At 41.7% G+C, this 18,623-nt stretch overlaps 1 protein-coding gene across 3 annotated transcripts in view; it reads right to left on the reverse strand.

Moving 5' to 3' along the window:
• Positions 1-6,030: 6,030 nt before the first annotated feature.
• Positions 6,031-18,623, reverse strand: part of ARFIP1 (ADP ribosylation factor interacting protein 1) — a 155,465-nt gene continuing 142,872 nt past the window's right edge. For all 3 annotated transcript variants that reach the window (XM_068278959.1, XM_068278956.1, XM_068278968.1), the window contains one exon: positions 6,031-6,245. In XM_068278959.1, the coding sequence (XP_068135060.1) occupies positions 6,090-6,245 (156 nt within the window). In that variant the 3' untranslated portion in view covers positions 6,031-6,089. The remainder of the gene's footprint in view (positions 6,246-18,623) is intronic.

The raw sequence follows: 18,623 nt of genomic DNA on the forward strand, positions 1-18,623 counted from the left end.
CAAGTACCGCAAGTTATGCTAGTAGCGCAACCCACAGTGCAACTGTTGCTATAATAACAAGCGTTAGTAATGTGTGGGTCCCGAAGGTGAAAATTTTCAGTTTTCCTGTTCTCAGTGACAATAGTCACTCAGACGGGAAGAGAATGAATCCCCCAAATAGAGACCCAGACAGCAGTAAAATACTGACAGTACTTTTAACCCCCCTTCTCCACTAAACAAAAAAATAACAACTATATTTTCTAAGTCCATACTGGATAAACTATCCTCCTTTCCTGAGGCGGGGCATGATGGAAAATATCCCCATTTTGAACACAGACGTTAGCAAAAACTTGGCAGCAGTTTGTTTTTTGCAAGCGTATTACTTTAAGAATATGTTAAGGTACGTCCTCCTGTTTTTTTGTTTCAATATGAACATACCACAGTTTCCCAGCAGTCACTATACCAAGCTGTCCTCATACAATGCTGTTTGTCTGTATGACCAGTCCCTCAGCAAACGACAACATGTATGTCTACCATCATGTATGAGCTTTGTACAGCACAGAAAGGCCCCGCTAGACCTGTACACCCATGAATATGCAGCCAGTGTTCCGGAATCTGTAGCAGCCCTTATCCCGAGGCAGCGTATACTGTACTACTTCTTGATACATTTAACAGTGAAACATAATCCATGACCTCATCCTATTTATTTTAAGAGTAAAATAAGCATGAATATTTTACACTGTTCCTTGTTCATGGTTCAGACCTGTACTTGCATGATCCTTCAAAAATAAAACTGGATTTTATGGTAAATACCTTCAAAAAAAAAAGTTCACACAGGAGGCACACTCAGGAGGTTGATAGTAATCTATTATTACAAGAAACAATATTGGAGAATAGAAAATGTATGAGACCCAGGAAGAATATATCATGTACATGATGTAACTTCATTCTAACAACCAGACTGACTAATACATAGGAACACTACTCAACATATGGTACAGGAATCACACAACATATTTCAGAGTAAATACTGTAAATAAAATCATTTCTTATAGGATACAACGAAGTAAAATAAACACAAAGGAATGCAGCATGTACAGTCTGTAGGAACATTAAAAGGGGGTCTCCCAAGTTCAGTGAAACAGTGGAATTTACCTTCCCAGAGAGGAGAAGCAGAGCAGCATATAATGATGGACTGCAGGTGAGCTGGAGACCAGCATGCTGGCTTCTTCCATCGCTTGGGACTAGCAGTTGGGTTATATATCTAGGGATAGTCCATACGATGGAAAGAATTCCAAATTGATAAAGGATTATGCATTTTTTTGTATGCAGCTTGAAAATTGATCACATTCGACCTGGGCTTGGTTTCGACTGGTCGATGTGCAAGCTGCATAAATCTACATAATCCTGCATCAACTCTGAATTATTCACAGCTTATTGACCATCCTTAGTTATGTCCCCATCACAATTACTAGAATGACTAGGTCTACACAACTGCTGCATATACCACACAGATATAGATTGGGGCTGTGGTCTCTAAATGATTAATAACACAGGGGGAACAATAATGGGTGTGTAGTTGTGACTTTCTTATTATGCCTTTGGAAAGGGGGCATAAAAGCAAACTACTGTAGGGAATTGTTGCTCAAGCAGGTTACAAGGGAGAAAAAACTGGTGATTGGTTTAATCAATTATTACGTGGTCAACACTAAGGTTTTAGTGAAAAAGAAACTATTGAAAATAATGTAATTAATTTTTTTTTATAAATTAGTCAGTGTTTGCCACTTGTAAAATTTTTTCCTGATCTCGATTTATATTCTGAATTCACAGGTGGTGAAATCTTTAGTCCTGTCAGGTGCAGCTCTGCCCTCGTTCCAAAATAACACCTGGGCCCTGATACAATTCACTTTTTCTCCTAACTTTTCTCCTCTGAGATACATTTTCATCTTCTGGTAAAAATAACTTTGTCACTCTGTAAATGAAAAGTACCAAAAAGAAGGTGGAAAGGTCAAAATTATTTTGAGTATTTTCTTACTTGACAAGTTTGGAAATATCACATAGGAGAAAACTCAGGAGAAAAAGTTAATTGCATATGGCCCCTGGTCTCCTCACATGTTTGTTTCTGAGAATTCCAAAGTAAGTGCTTTGAGAGGAGAATACCACATAGCTAAGAGCCTAGGCTAAACGCCACTGGGAGGGCAGCGTTACATACCAATATACAGCAATATATACATATAGTAAGGATTTCTGATGTTGAAACCAGGAGAATTATCATAAAAATGGGCATTCTAAATCATTTTCTGCATTTTACTAAGTCACTACAGTGCCTCTTGAAGTTCAATCATCCATATTCATCAGAGCTGAATAAAACCAACTTATACTAAATGTTCGGGACATCTAGAGCCAAAACCATTTATCATCAGAGAGGAAGCAACCCCTGCCTGTGCACCACCCATTATTCCTCTTTCACTGGACGTGGAAGACCCTTCCATGGAAAAGATAATAGGATAAAAAAAACACACTGTGTAATAAGTGAGATTAACCAGTAATATAATTTAGCATGTTGACTGGCTATAGAACACATGTAACTGATCAGCTTTTACTGGGCCTGGAACATGCAGTGGCAGTTTTTACACACTGCTCCATCCTCCATAACGCAAGAAGTAGGGAAAACTCCACAAGCTTAAAAATCCAGTTGAAAACAACCTGGTCACACGTTGTAAAAGGCACATAGTTCTGATATAAGGCTAGTATGGTTACGTTGAAACATAAACCCCAAATCCCAACCCATCTTCCGAGACTGCAGCAGAGGCACAAGTTGGATTCTTCAAGAAAGAAGAAACTAGAGGTGCTAAAGTGCCGTTCTGTGGAGTGATAGTGGAGTGCAATGTGGAGTCTAAGGCACAGGGATCATCCTAAGACCACTAATAAATAATGAATCATTTTCACTTACACTGCAAGCTTAAAACTAAATTACAATGTCATATTAGTTTGGGATGGAAGTTAAACGGAAAACCTTGGACTGATACTAGGGAACACATTTTTTCCTTACTACCTATAAGCTTTGGAATGACCACAAGCTGGTGGAAATCTAGTAGTGTCCTGGAACTCAACCAACCAGCACAAACCATTGGCAGTATTCACAGTGAAGTCCAACTTCTTAGGCTGTTTGTGGGCTCTGCTGTGCTTAAAGAATGGGTTCCACGGCTCCCCCAAGGTTAATATGGTCATGGTGAGATATAGTACTGTATTAGCTAGGCCTGTTTTAAACATTGGGACTTAAAGAGAGCCTGAACTGAAAATAAAAAGTCAAAATAAACATACACAGGTCATACTTACTTCCCATGTAGTCTGCTCATCAATCTCTCCTCTCCTGCGTCATGTTTGTCCACTCTGATCGATGGAATGCTCTGTCCTCCATTTTGAAAATGGCCATTACCCCATAACACTTCCTAGTCAGCACACTGTTAAACTGTTATATCGCCCACTTGAGCCACAGGGAAACATGGACATTACCTTGCACATTCAGTTGTAACTGACAGCAGCGGATATATAACTGACAGCAACTGGTATATTTCAGTTCTGACAAAATCTTGTCAGAACTGGTAGGGATCACTGTAAGAAGAAAATGGTGAGATTCTGAGAGGAACCGACGGCGAGATAAGTATGTAATATTAATTTGCATGTACATCATGTGTTTATTTTGAATAATTTTACTCAGTTCAGGTTCCCTTTAAGCAACCAGAAAGAACACTTATCCAGCATGCATCAGCCAATCTCCGTCGCTGCTGGGCAACTTGGACTCTACTGTATACTATATAGAACTGCATTTATACTTCAGTAATTTTACTCTTCCGGCTATTTGTCTCGAGCAAAGAATTCACATAACATGCAAATCTTTGCTGATGAGGAAGCCACAGCCAAAGGCGTGTTAGGTGAAATCTCCACTCATCACAACCAGCTTTTATATCAAGTTACTGCAAAACGTTTGAGACAATTGCAGCAGCTCAGTTTTCCAGCCTAACGCTATGGACTCGTACATGCTTTAAACCTAGGTCACCCACAAGTGTCCCCGACACCTGCTGACTGACTGACTGACTTAGCAAGTAAGCAGTCAGGTAAAATATGCTCAATGGCACTTATTTCTTGCCCTAGGCACCAGCAGCTCCCTCCTCCCTCCAAATAGCAGAAGACGCTGCTCAGCATTTGTGCTGGAAAAGGTCGCCCAAAACAATCAAGAATTCATGTTTTGGACAACAATTATTGAAACTGTGTATTCAGCCAAACGGTGATGCCACTAAGCCTGTTTGATATGGGGGAAGGATAGGAAAACATCTGTACTGCTGCTTTCTAGTTCCAGTTTCAGTTTCACTAACCTGCTGAATCTAGAAACTGCTGGATATTGAAACTGGAGACAAGAAAACCTTGAGCAGCTGTCTAGTGTCCAGTTAGTTTCACTTTCCTATTTTGTTCACTGCTCTAAGTACTCCCCTTGTCCTGAATGTTCCTTGCTCTGGGATTCCAGCATCAGGACCAGCTGGAGGGTACTGTGAGACAGGAGGGCTGGTTGTTTGGCCTAGACCCGGAAGCATGGGAGATGTTCAATCACCACCCTTCCCTAATTATTACACTTTATACGAGTATTATCTCTTCAGATTACGTGTACAACAAATGATGTATACGGTGCAAGTCAATAAAATAACTTGCAATGGCGCTTCAATACAAGACCCCAATTTGTTGCACTACCCTGTTAATAGAAAGCAGAATATGAGCGGATGTAACAGGCATCATCTCATTCACAATATTTCCCATCATGGCACCTGGGAGTACTAATAAACTGTGATTGTTTTGACCTAATATTGTGGTCTCCATTGGCCTTTGGTCTGTGAAACGGGTGGTGAGTATATCTCCCCCCTGGTGTTTTTAACCTAGTATTGTTTTTACTCTTTTTGGCGCCTCTGATTCTGATCCTAAACACAATACAGTCCACCTAGGGTGGCAAGGATTCTTCCTTACTTCTTCTACAGAGAGCGACATCTTACACCTGAGTGGGGTCAGGTTCTAATTCTCCCCACCTGCATATGGAGTGGTTGCCTAGGGGCAACCTATGTTTGTGAGTATATATCCACCTCTATTTTTTGTGTGCTTTTCCTTCCTTGAAATACCACACCATTTTGGCTCTCGGTCTTTTGTTTTTGTCTCTAAAGTACAATATTTCCCATATGCATTATGGGGGAAATGCACAGATATCTGGTTAACATGTGAAAGCAGGCAGAATTCACCGATTTCTAGCACTGTCATAACAAAAGAGAACCTGTCACCAAAAAGAGAGAGCCCATTCAGATTAATCTTGCATTGTAATATAAAACTTCATTGGGATGAGGCTATCTGAATCATCAGCACAGTTCAGGCACAGAGCAGCATTGAGGAGACATCTTCTAGTATATTCCCCCCCCCAAAAAATGCAGATTTTTTACTGCTAATTATTCAGTCAGTGAAGCTGGCAGACAAGTGCGCAACAGCTCTACAGTTTGCCTGGAAACACCGACCTTCTCATTCACAGGTTCACTTTAACAATGGAAAGTGCTGTTCTCAGGGCAAGCGAGGCCAATGAACAGTCTACAAAGCCCGTAATATAATCCTCTATAAAGACTTCCTATTTACAAGATTTAAAACGTTACAAAATAACAGCACTTCTCTTTATAACAACGCTTACATTAAAGTGACTTGTTTGTAGGTGTTAATAGACAAAAACCTTGGCTGCTTCGGGTACAAATCATAAAAAGCACCCTATGGAATTACTACGATTGGCTAGTAATTATGCCAATCAATTTTAATTTATTTTTTGCCAGTGCAAAACGTACATATTGTTTTCTATTCTACAGATATAGACTGCCGTCCCCATACAGACGGAACTGAGCATCCTCTAATTCAGATACACATATGATCTTTAGATAAAGTTCAGTTTCTCTGTTAATAACTTCATTTTTAGAGTATTAAGAAGGGAGAATGAAAGTGGTCTGTGTTTAAATCATTAATTCCCAGCCCCTCTCCTTGAATTAAGTTTATTGGTCCTGATCAGAGGTGATTGATGGTAGTAGGTGGTCGGATTACTGCTCCTCCAGCCAGGAGGGGGCGTCGGCTCCTGGAGTTTTCAACTTGACGTGGAATTGTTTCAGGGTTTGTTCAAGCTGCTTCTGGTTCCCAGCGAAGTAGGCTGCGATTGCATTGTGGAACAGGACAAGCTGATTGTGCAGTACTTTTACCTGAGAAAGAAGACAAAAACATCACCATTTATTAGAGAAACGATTGTTAGATCTATTTTACCTGTACAAAAATGAACAAAAACCTCCTAATAACATTAGATAACAAAAAGTTTACCTGATATGCTATTAGCATGATCCACGCCTATCTATGATTAACATGAGCGTTGCTACAGTAATGCACGTCACACTACTTGCATAATGCGAATTACCGTAGCAATGGTCACTTTACTAATGTACTGCAGTTCGTGCAAATAGTGTAACATGCTATTAGCATGTAGCAACAGTAATTCTGCCGTGCACGGTCTGCGCACAGCAATATTACCAGCAGTTCGTGCATCAACCCCAATATTACTGAATAATCAATACCTCTACTGAACATTTTACTCTTATATTAGCACATTGCATTAAAACCTGCTTATACACAAGGATCATGTGGGATTTTCATCTTATAGACAGGTTTCTGACAGCATAAGGAACAAGTAAAACAAACTACTCAAACGAAAAAAATGTATTTGTAATGCTAAATCTTGAGGCCGATTTCAGACTACCGGCTGCAGTTAGCGGTGCGGTGCAAAAGCATGCCTTCAGGGATTACCGCGCTGGTACACGGTAATCCCCTTCTGGCTCACAGCCAAACAGGAAGTGACGTTCACTTGCACTCACTTCCTGTGTCGAAAATACGGAAGTGCATGGAAGCACCGTGGGCAGTATTAACTACCCCAAACTCTTTCATTGGGGTTCGGTAAAAATAGTGTGAAAGCACCCTTAGCATTAAAAATTAGGCCTATGACAGCATGGCAGGGCCTATAGGTTTAGATGTGGTTATCCAGAGGCTTCCCATGTCCTACTCGACCCCACCACTGCTCGTTGGGATCTTTTTTGTGGCCACTCTCCTGTCACAGTGAGATTGTGGCCACACTGCACCTGTGTGAGCCATAGTGTGTCTGCGCTTGTACACCGAGGGAAGCGCGACTGCTGTACAACCATGGAAGCGCGACTGCTGTACACCGAGGGAAGCACGGCTGCTGTACACCGAGGGAAGCACGGCTGCTGTACACCGAGGGAAGCACGGCTGCTGTACACCGAGGGAAGCGCGACTGCTGTACACCGAGGGAAGTGCGACTGCTGTACATAGAGAGAAGCGCGACTGCTAAAGCAAATTCAACATGCTCTTGTTGCACTCGCTTAGCCAGTCCACGCGCTGGATTGGGGAGGTCGAGGACGATGTGGGGAAGTCTCAGGACTATCCAGAGGCATTTTCTTCTAAGGTAAGTATCTAATTTTATTCACATTTTCACTTCAGGTTCACTATAAAGATCTGGACAAACATTAGGTGAAGTTTACTGATAACCATGAATTGATCGACTCCAGTCCAGAAACATACCTAAAGTGCCCCCCATTGCATAGCCCCACCTAATAAGATATTTTGAGACACTAGGCAGGGATGCACACCATCTCTAGCCTTACCCTGACCAGTCATACACACAGTTCTACATAAAGGGTATAGATATAAAAGGAAGGAAATTCAAGGCCAGAGTTTATTAGTCAGTGACTAAGCCGATAATCTCCATCTCATTTACTTGCCTTATTACATAGATTTAATAAGATCTCTGGATTCAATGTAATTAATTAAAGGATCTCTTCTGCAATAGTCCCTTATCCACCCAAAATAACCTCTCCTTAACCTTTGCTATTCAAGCCCTAAGTTAATTATCTCACATACTTAGGCACTGAACTTACTAACAATTTACTTTACTTTACAAATGAAATTAGGCACCTTTATATACTATACTGGCTAAAGATCTGAGGAGGTGAAAACACCCATAACTCTGGGAAGACTTTCTGCAAAAAAAGGATCACTTATTATAATTTTCTGTTTGTAAAGTTTTGTAAAGTTTTATCAATCTAGGAACATAGGTTCTAATTGTATTTGGAATGGTCTTAGAAACAGACATTTTCCTTAGCAGGAAATTGGGGAAATGGAGCTGTCAGTACCTAACAATATGCTACTATGTGGAAGCCAATAGAGCCCAGTTATCAACTGTAAATGCTGTGGGTTTAACTTGAACATATGTGGTTGCTCCTTTCAGATGGTTTTACTAAAATCCCCAAATCAATGGAATTCCACCTCTATATAGCATAATAGATCTAACAGATGCCAATTGCAACTCATGCCTCAGTGGGAAAAGGATCTTTGTTTTAGTAGTTCAAAATGCATTTAGCAGCAACAAACTATTCAACCAAAGTGTTTTTACAAAGTGTTTACAGAGAGTGTAATACCCAAAGAACAAATATGCATATGAGATGGGCCTGTCCTGCATCGCCAATCTTAAAATGAAGAGGAACAACTACAATATACAGTATATAAATCTCTTTCAGTTACAGTTAACACAAAATAATTCAATATACTGCAATGCATCCATTTTGAAATCCCACCACATTTTACTATCAACAGTGTAAAATAAAGTAAACAAAACAATAATTCCATAAGGGCAAAGGCAACTACGGTGGTGGTGGTGGGGGGGGGGGGATGAGAGGTAGGGGGGTTAGGGATAGGCATTAGGTGTATGTGTGTTAGGTTAGGCACATGCACTAAGGTGCCAGGCAGTGCGTAGTAAAATATTAGTAATTTAAATTACCAATATTTAACGGTTTAGCAGCCCTATCCAGTGCCCAACTGAAGCAGCGGCACCACTATATGTACTTGTGTATAGTGCATGTAGCTTTTACTGGCATTTATGCCAACAACATCCCTGGCATTGCCCAGACAGTGAGGATTACAAATGCATGCGCTTTGTGCGCACATAAACGTTACCAGTGCTTTTATGAAACAGGCCCATAATACAGTAACCAGTACGAATTGAAAATGACACCTTTCTACACAGTGTCTTACTTTTTATATGCTCATGGGTATCCAGTAAAGTCCACTTTTCCAGTAATGTGGTTAACCACTATGATGGGACTCCGTAGATAGACTAACCTGCCGCTTCAACATCATCTTCAGTTTGCAATATTTACAGTAAAAACGTGTGAAACTAAGCATGATCTGTGCAGAGTTTATATAATCGGCTTTTGTCAAATAGAGAGAAAAAACAACACTTTCCCATAACTTAATTAGACTGCTTAGCCATGTTTAAGCGGCTGCTAAGCTCTTCAGAAAGTTCAGTGTGGCCTCACATAGCAAAGCCGCTCTGCGCTAATATCAATCAAGCAGCAGAAGAATGCTTTGTTCTGTCCCAATCTGTACCCGCGCCTTTGTGAGAGCGCAGCAGCATGATGTCACCTCCTCACTACCAGCTATTTAAAGATTTATCCACCAAGAAAGAAAAATCATGCACTATTCAAAATACTGCGTTTTATAATTGACAAATCAAAGCAGTACTTTTGGGCTGATGATAAAACCTCTCCAGGCCGCTAGAAGAAACAGACATACACATTCTGAATGACACAAAGTGGAAGAGGCTGGAGGAAAAAAAAAAACCTTAAAAGCAAAAAGGAAAATAAAACCAGTCAAGGAACAGTGATCATTTGTAGTTGACAAGAGCATGCACTGTCTGGGCTACTGGAGTTCCAATCTCAGCAGATTTTCTAGCTTACAAATGCACTTACAGCAGGACGTGTAGCATTATCTGGAGGGGTGCAAGACTTTGCTAGCTACATGAAATGCCAGTATAGAGCAGTGCAGACAACGACAGAAAACTACCCAGATCAATCCAACACTTTCATTCATTGTATGAAACAGGAGTAGTGGCAGACAAGCGCTCAGCAAGCACTCACACATGTCTATGGGCATTACAGACACCACCAGCAACTCTTTCATCTCTAGGAATAATAAGCTATCAGTCAGATCCCCGAGCCAACGGATAGCCCTTTCCCACCGGGAGAGATATGCTAAGGGTTACTCCACTTTGCCTTATTAATTAAAGGCAGAGGAGTTTTACAACCTGTGAAACGGAGGCGACACAATCAAGCCATTAGGTTTTCCCCAAAAAAGAAAAAGAAGCCTCAGTGCAGACACTAAAAATAAAAACAAATGAAAACAGGCGCCAGGATGGGTCTACATACCAAAGAGCAGAGCAGCATGTGGGATTTATCCAATGATTCCATGCACTACATGATCGATACATCAGGGCAAAGTTCAGGTGTTACCTGAAGTCAGACAGACATAGAACATTTATATCGCACTTTTCTCCTGGTGGACTCAAAGCGCCAGAGCTGCAGCCACAAGGACGCGCTCTAAAGGCAGTAGCAGTGTTAGGGAGTCTTGCCCAAGGTCTCCTACTGAATAGGCGCTGGTTTACTGAACAGGCAGAGCCGAGATTCAAACCCAGGTCTCCTGTGTCAGAGGCAGAGGATTATTAACACTATCCAAACACTTGAAGTGCAAATTGGCTTGAAGAAGAGACAACACTATGTTTGCTATGATGCAGATGTATCATGGGATGTGCTGGTTGGCTGCTAAGACCTGTAGTGTAGCTGCACTGTCAGTGGTAACAATTTCCTTATGTTAAGCTTGGAGGTGTAATCTCCACAGTCAGCATGCAACACATAAGCTGACGTGAAGGAGGTACACACACCAGCACAAGGAATCAGGATATCCCCAGTTTAGTGGAGGAGAGGACTGACTCCAATAGGAGATTGTGGTGCACAGAGCCGGTGCAGATCCGAACAGCCACAAACAACACTTTCGTAATAACGTCTCAGCGCAAAGTAGCGCTGAGCACATAAACCAGGACTGAGGAGATCAGGACAGGTAGACAGAATGAACGCTTGCATAACTAGCCACCACTTAGTGACAGCAAGCGTCCACAATAAAACAGACTGGAATGAGGTAGCCAATGCGTTAGCAGCAATGGCGTGCCTCACAAAGACAGGACAGGATAGTCAGGAAATAGCAGGATCAAGATAGATGAACGTAACACAGATAAATATACAATAAGTATGATTTCCTAGCGTATTACAATTACAGCTATCAATGAAACTATTTGTAACGTCTGACTAACATATGTATATATCGGCAATGAACCGATATATGACATAAGCAGGAACTCTGACTAAGACTGGAGTAATACAGGGAACAGGACTCAGAAGGATTCGCTATCTCTTCGCAAAGATGAACGCAATCCACAAACAGGACCAGGAACAGGATACTACCTCAGCACGGGTGCTCACGATACGCGCAAACTACCAAAGCGTGCTGGAAGGCTGACTGACTGAACACAGGAAATAAACAGTTTGTGTACGTATATATCAGCGACACTGATGTATCAACGTAACACGAATACAAAGAAAATAACAAAATGCGCAAGTATGCGTATATATCGGCGATGAACCAATATATGACACAAGACAAGCAAGTAACAACTTCTAGAACAAGAGCAGAACTAGGAGGACTCACTGACCCCTTCGCAGGAGTCAGCGCAGTCCACACGGACTAGGAACGAGGTGGGGCACGGGCAGAGTAACAGACAGAATCTGAGACTATGGTAGCCCATCAAGCATTGCAGGAAGCAGTTCTTTATACTGAGGTCATCCAATGGGAGCAGACCTGCAGATTCCCACACAAGTGAATGGTAATGAATCACAGGCTGACAGCAGGAAAAGGCAGACAATGATATGCAGCCTGCAGGAAAGGGATTGCCCCTCCATTGCAGCAGCCAATGTTTGTGTACACAAAAGCATATTAAACTGTCATTAACTTCAGAGCGACTGCAGATGGAATCAGCAACTAGTTTAAGTGCAAACCAAACTATGCAAGAAAATGCATGTAATGACATCAGAACTGCTTGGGTTACAATACCACTGCAGCCAGAAGTAAACGCTGCAGACATGATCATAACATTACCTCCCCCCCCCCCCCCCTTAAAAGCGGATACCAGACGCTTTTCAAAACTGAAATTCCCAACAAAACAATCTGACTGATAATTCATGATGACCGGGACAGCCCGGCAAGACCAAATTCCAGAATCAGTCCCCACAAGACTGGACCCATCAGGACCAGAACCTACAGAACCATGCCCGTCAGCACTACAAGCCTCAGTGTGATACCCATCAGAACCACGACTTCCAGAAAAAAGCCCCCAGAAACTCTCTGAGCGATACCCACCGCCTTCCAGGGACCGTCCAAAAACGCCAAAGCCTTTGCAATGCCCACCGGAACTGTCCCTACCAACACAAAACCCACTGTTGAACCAGTCCAAGGTACCAGGACAAGTTTCCTCAGAGATCTCCCAGAACACTTGGAAGCTCCAAAGAGATCCCCACAGGTCAGAACGCCCCTTAGGCTCATATGGAGAACTATCAAGAACCCCTATGGAACCCAGGGCAACTCTAGAGTCAGGGTCACAAGGACAAACATCAAGATCAGGGCTTTTAGGGACCAGAACCATCTCCGGGCATGCAGGCCAACCGGCAACATCAGAACATGTCTCCACTAGGGAAGCGTGTGAGCACGCCAACACAGACACACTTGGGCACTCTGGCATACGAAGCACATCTGGGCACACCGGCACAAGAGAGACTTCTGGGCATGTCAAGGAACTGCGAACCTCAAAGTCAGTCAAGGTAGGACCCAAACCAGGACTGGGCAAAAAAAAATCAGCATGACTAGACTTCACAGTTACTGGATTCTCACTAAAAAATGCAGGATCAGACTTAGATGTCTCTGATTCCAGCAAGGTTATTAACAAATCATGTTCAGGGGCATTTACAAGACAGGACAAATCTTCTGATGTATGCACCGAACTAGACAGGGTTCCCATAACTTCTTCTGGACTAGACAGAGACTCATCAAATACACTGGATTGGAGCTCATGAAGGGCTGCAAAACAAGTCAGTAGTGCAGCAATCCCCACTGAACTAGGCAAAACTGAGTAACTCACTGGACAGAAAGGGGACTCTGGAACTTCTGCCACACCAGCCAGAGAACCAGAATTTTCCAGGATACAGGGCTGGGTTTCAGAAACACTCATTAACCCGGACTGAAATTCTGAGATTTCTATTATTTTTTCCAGCGAGTCAGAATTATCCATGTTACAGGGCAAGACTTTTGAAACATTCAGAGGACAGGGCTGGAGTTCCTCGGCTGTTACAACACTGGAGAGGGACTCAACAACATTGGTTAAATCAGACTGTGTACAGGGCAAGGTATCTAACACACTTGCTGACGAGGACAATATTTCAATGGCTTCTGCTTCGCTGGGCAGAAATTCATCAAGTTTTATTAGAGCAGACTGTAATTCCAAAACAGCTGCTAGACAAGTGAATATTACTGCAACACCAACTGAGGTAAGCAGTGCCTCAGACTCCTCTGCTAGAGGGTTTGAAGTATCCAAAGTACTGGGTGAAGCATAAGACTCTGCGACAACAGCTTCACTGGACAGGATCACTGAACAGTCCATATTGCAGGGCAAAACCATGGAAGCACCTGCTGGACAGCATAATGATTCTGTGACCTGAGTTTCGTTGGAGAGATCTACTGCACAATTCATGGTACAGGGCAAATTTACTGGGACATTTTCTGAACACGGTAATAATTCTGCGATTTCGGATTCACATAGCAGACGCTCTGAGTTATTCACGAAGCTAGAGTGAGGTGTAGAAACAGGAAGATCAAAACACAATGTTTGCGCATCTAAATCACCATTCAATTGTGAAATTGGAAAATTCAGATGCTGGGGTTCTGAGGTTTCTGGACAGGATTGCTGGGACTCGGAAACTGATGTAGTGCATCTACTGGCATCTGCTGGATCAGACAGGAGTTGAACTTTATTAACACAGGTAATTTCTGCAGAAGTGTTTGCAGAGACAGGCAAGATTTTTCTGGTGTCTGTTTCACTGAACAAAGACTCATGAGTACTGGCTAGGCTGGACTCAGAAGTCAGCAGGAACTCTGGATTCTCTGCTGAGAAATTTGTGCAGGGCAAAGTTAAGAAAGTATCAGTGGCTTCTGTTTTACTGGGAAGTAACACTGCGTTATCCATGGTACAGGGTGGAGTTACGGGAACATTCACAAGACATGGCAGGGACTCAGTAACTGGAGAAGTGGAACAGTCTCCAATTGACAGTGTGTCTTCCCTGGTATCAACTGATTGAATCGCATAAAAATCGTCCAAAATCAGTTCCCACACATCGATCAATGGAGCCACAATGTCATACCCACACACACCAATTTTTATTAGGTTATAGGCAGACTTAATGCATGCATTCAATACTAATTCACTTTTTGCACTGTAAAATTGACAAAATGAACTTGAATCATTCTTCCATTCATTGACCAGAGCTTCCATCTCTCCTTTCTCAAATGGAGGATTCCAAGCATACTTAACAGGCAGATCACAGTTTGCAAATGTGGTTTTGGCAGAAACATACATTGGATTATTTAGCAGGCGATTGGCAGATTTCTTATTCCTAAGGATCTCCAATACCTGTAGCAAGTGTTGGACTGTAGTGTATGCAAATTTTTCTTGCTGCACGAATAGATTGATTTGTTCAATACTCTGTAATATATCCTCATAATCATACTCAGATAATTCTTTTAAACAAAAATCTTTATTTTCCCTAGCCAGTGATGAAAGTTCATTAGTAGTTTCATAAGTCCATTTAACTCCCCTGAAAGACAATTGCATTTCATTATCTGTTAATGGCAGAATCTTATTGCAGGTCTGATGAGCAGTCGCTAAAGATAACGATTCTGCAGATTGGACACGTTTCTTAGAACGTTTGCGTTTTGCCTTTGACCTTGCTGTTTTTGGTGATTTATTCAAAGCTGCAGGAAAATTATCAGTAACACTTTCTGCTTGCTGCTCATTCTTGCAAGCAATTGAAGGAGCAGCTAATTGGCCTGCTGCCAGGAGTTCATTAAGAAGAAAAGGCAATGGATCTATGCGCAACCAATTGTGAATTACAAAAGCTATAAATTGCAAAGGACTTTGTCTAAACTGAGTGTGATCTAAGACATCGATTGCCCAATCAAAAAGTTTGCCCTTAAAAAGAGCACAAACGATCCAATCAGACCAGGTACAAATTGCAGAAGCCCGAAAGTCGGGATTGGCCCGAACTTTAACCAATTCTGATATAAATTTGTCTGTAACTTCAGGACCAAGCTTTTCAAATTTTTTAAAGGAGCAGGACCCCTGACAAACAGTGTCATAATTTCTGGAAATTCCCCCCACAATAGGGATTGGTAAATGGGCTACCATAATGTTAAGCTTGGAGGTGTAATCTCCACAGTCAGCATGCAACACATAAGCTGACGTGAAGGAGGTACACACACCAGCACAAGGAATCAGGATATCCCCAGTTTAGTGGAGGAGAGGACTGACTCCAATAGGAGATTGTGGTGCACAGAGCCGGTGCAGATCCGAACACCCACAAACAACACTTTCGTAATAACGTCTCAGCGCAAAGTAGCGCTGAGCACATAAACCAGGACTGAGGAGATCAGGACAGGTAGACAGAATGAACGCTTGCATAACTAGCCACCACTTAGTGACAGCAAGCGTCCACAATAAAACAGACTGGAATGAGGTAGCCAATGCGTTAGCAGCAATGGCGTGCCTCACAAAGACAGGACAGGATAGTCAGGAAATAGCAGGATCAAGATAGATGAACGTAACACAGATAAATATACAATAAGTATGATTTCCTAGCGTATTACAATTACAGCTATCAATGAAACTATTTGTAACGTCTGACTAACATATGTATATATCGGCAATGAACCGATATATGACATAAGCAGGAACTCTGACTAAGACTGGAGTAATACAGGGAACAGGACTCAGAAGGATTCGCTATCTCTTCGCAAAGATGAACGCAATCCACAAAACAGGACCAGGAACAGGATACTACCTCAGCACGGGTGCTCACGATACGCGCAAACTACCAAAGCGTGCTGGAAGGCTGACTGACTGAACACAGGAAATAAACAGTTTGTGTACGTATATATCAGCGACACTGATATATCAACGTAACACGAATACAAAGAAAATAACAAAATGCGCAAGTATGCGTATATATCGGCGATGAACCAATATATGACACAAGACAAGCAAGTAACAACTTCTAGAACAAGAGCATAACTAGGAGGACTCGCTGACCCCTTCGCAGGAGTCAGCGCAGTCCACACGGACTAGGAACGAGGTGGGGCACGGGCAGAGTAACAGACAGAATCTGATCCTATGGTAGCCCATCAAGCATTGCAGGAAGCAGTTCTTTATACTGAGGTCATCCAATGGGAGCAGACCTGCAGATTCCCACACAAGTGAATGGTAATTAATCACAGGCTGACAGCAGGAAAAGGCAGACAATGATATGCAGCCTGCAGGAAAGGGATTGCCCCTCCATTGCAGCAGCCAATGTTTGTGTACACAAAAGCATATTAAACTGTCATTAACTTCAGAGCGACTGCAGATGGAATCAGCAACTAGTTTAAGTGCAAACCAAACTATGCAAGAAAATGCATGTAATGACATCAGAACTGCTTGGGTTACAATACCACTGCAGCCAGCAGTAAACGCTGCAGACATGATCATAACACCTTACACTTTCCCCAGGTGCAGTAAAGCTGGTTAAGGCCTGGCATTGTACTGAATGGTGGAAGCATCTTACTGAAGTATTGAAATTAAAGGCGAACTGTACTAAAAATATTATAATGAATACAAATGCTAATTGTTTACTATATTTTTATATAATGTATTTAGTCAGGGTTTGCCAATTGTAATATCTTTCCTCACCCTGATTTGCATTCTGAAATTTATCACTGGTGGTGACATCTTCATTGCTGACAGGTGCATCTCTGCAGAATGTTTGTTTACTCTGTGTTCTGAAGCCAACAGAAAAAACACCTGGTCTCCTAGCATGCTCTGGGGGAAGAATTCTGCATAGCTAAACAGCCTAGGCTGTGATCTTTGGAAGGGTGGGTCTACATACCAATTTACAGCAATATATAGATGTATGTAGTGTCTCTAATGCCGAAACCAGGTATATTAACATACAAGTGAGTATCCTGAATAATGTAGGACATTCTACTATATGTCATTATAAAGCCTCTTTAAATTGCAAAATAAATAAATAAATAAAAATAAAATAGTAAAAACTGTATAAAATGTAACAATGCTTATTTAGGGGTGTTTGGAATGTTGGTATCCTATACTGTAAATTCTCCCATTGTGCTTTCATTACATCCAATGAGCCATGCTAATGTGTTGTAGGAGCAGCCAAATGGAATCCTATGAAGAGCAATCACCAATGAATTTGTGATGGCCTCAGACATGGGTGACACTATGACCTCTGGCTTTACTACCATAATACTGCTTTACACAGAACACTACTGGGAATGTGTAGCCAATTCCATTTCCATGGGATATAAAGACACACTATGTACTGTTATCAGTCTACTTTAAGTCACTGAATATTTATAGAGGTACCTATTCAGAAAACCTTCCACAAACGGCCATTAGTCATAAAAATAAGGAGAGAATTGCACATGAGAAATTGAAGCACAGAGACATGTTTTCCCGAATATTTTCTTCTTTCTTTGGGAAAACCAGGGTCATATTTCTGGTTATTATAGATGCAAACAGAAACTTTAATAATTATTCATAAATACTTCTTCGTAGCATGTAGCAAATTCTGCACAATTTTGCAAAAACATGGAAACATTAACATTTATTCCCCACTCCAACATAATTGTTTGAAAGCAGAGCTGAACAGGTTATGCAATTATAGGTGAGGTAATGTGTGGAATATATCATCATTTGCAATGAACTTCATTTTGAGCATTGCACAATTGCCTTTTTCATGTTTTATTACATGGTTGGCTGGGTTTGCAAAAACTGACTGGCTATGTGAATCTCATATGTGGCTTGGTGTACCTGCAGTATGACAACTGCTCAGACTCTTCCCCTTTATCTCATCACCCACTTGAGATAGTTGCAGGGCAGACCAGTCAGTCTTTCCTATCTATCTTATCTGCACTGTGGATTAACTGTAAAGGCGCATACACACGCCATATTTCCGCAAACAACGGGTCCACCAGACTCTCCTGCTGGGCGGACGTTCTGCCTACAGTGGCACGTGTGTACGGGCTGTCAGGCTTAGCGGATCTTTCTGAAACAGCCTTATCAGTCTGCCTTATATATACTAAATAACATCTATGCTGTAAGTATAAAGCCTGATGTGTAGCTGTGTCACTAATAGAGATGGTCAATGAGATGAAAATAATTCTGCGTTGATGCTGATTTATGCAAATGTAAGCACTCCCTTTGCTCATGAAATCAAATCATTTGATATGTTGTTAAAATTTGGTTTGGGGACTACGAATTAAAGGGTACCTGAGACAGATGAAAAGAAAAGTTTTATACATACCTGGGGCTT

Source organism: Hyperolius riggenbachi, chromosome 1 (assembly GCF_040937935.1).
Source record: "Hyperolius riggenbachi isolate aHypRig1 chromosome 1, aHypRig1.pri, whole genome shotgun sequence".
Lineage (NCBI taxonomy): Eukaryota > Metazoa > Chordata > Amphibia > Anura > Hyperoliidae > Hyperolius > Hyperolius riggenbachi.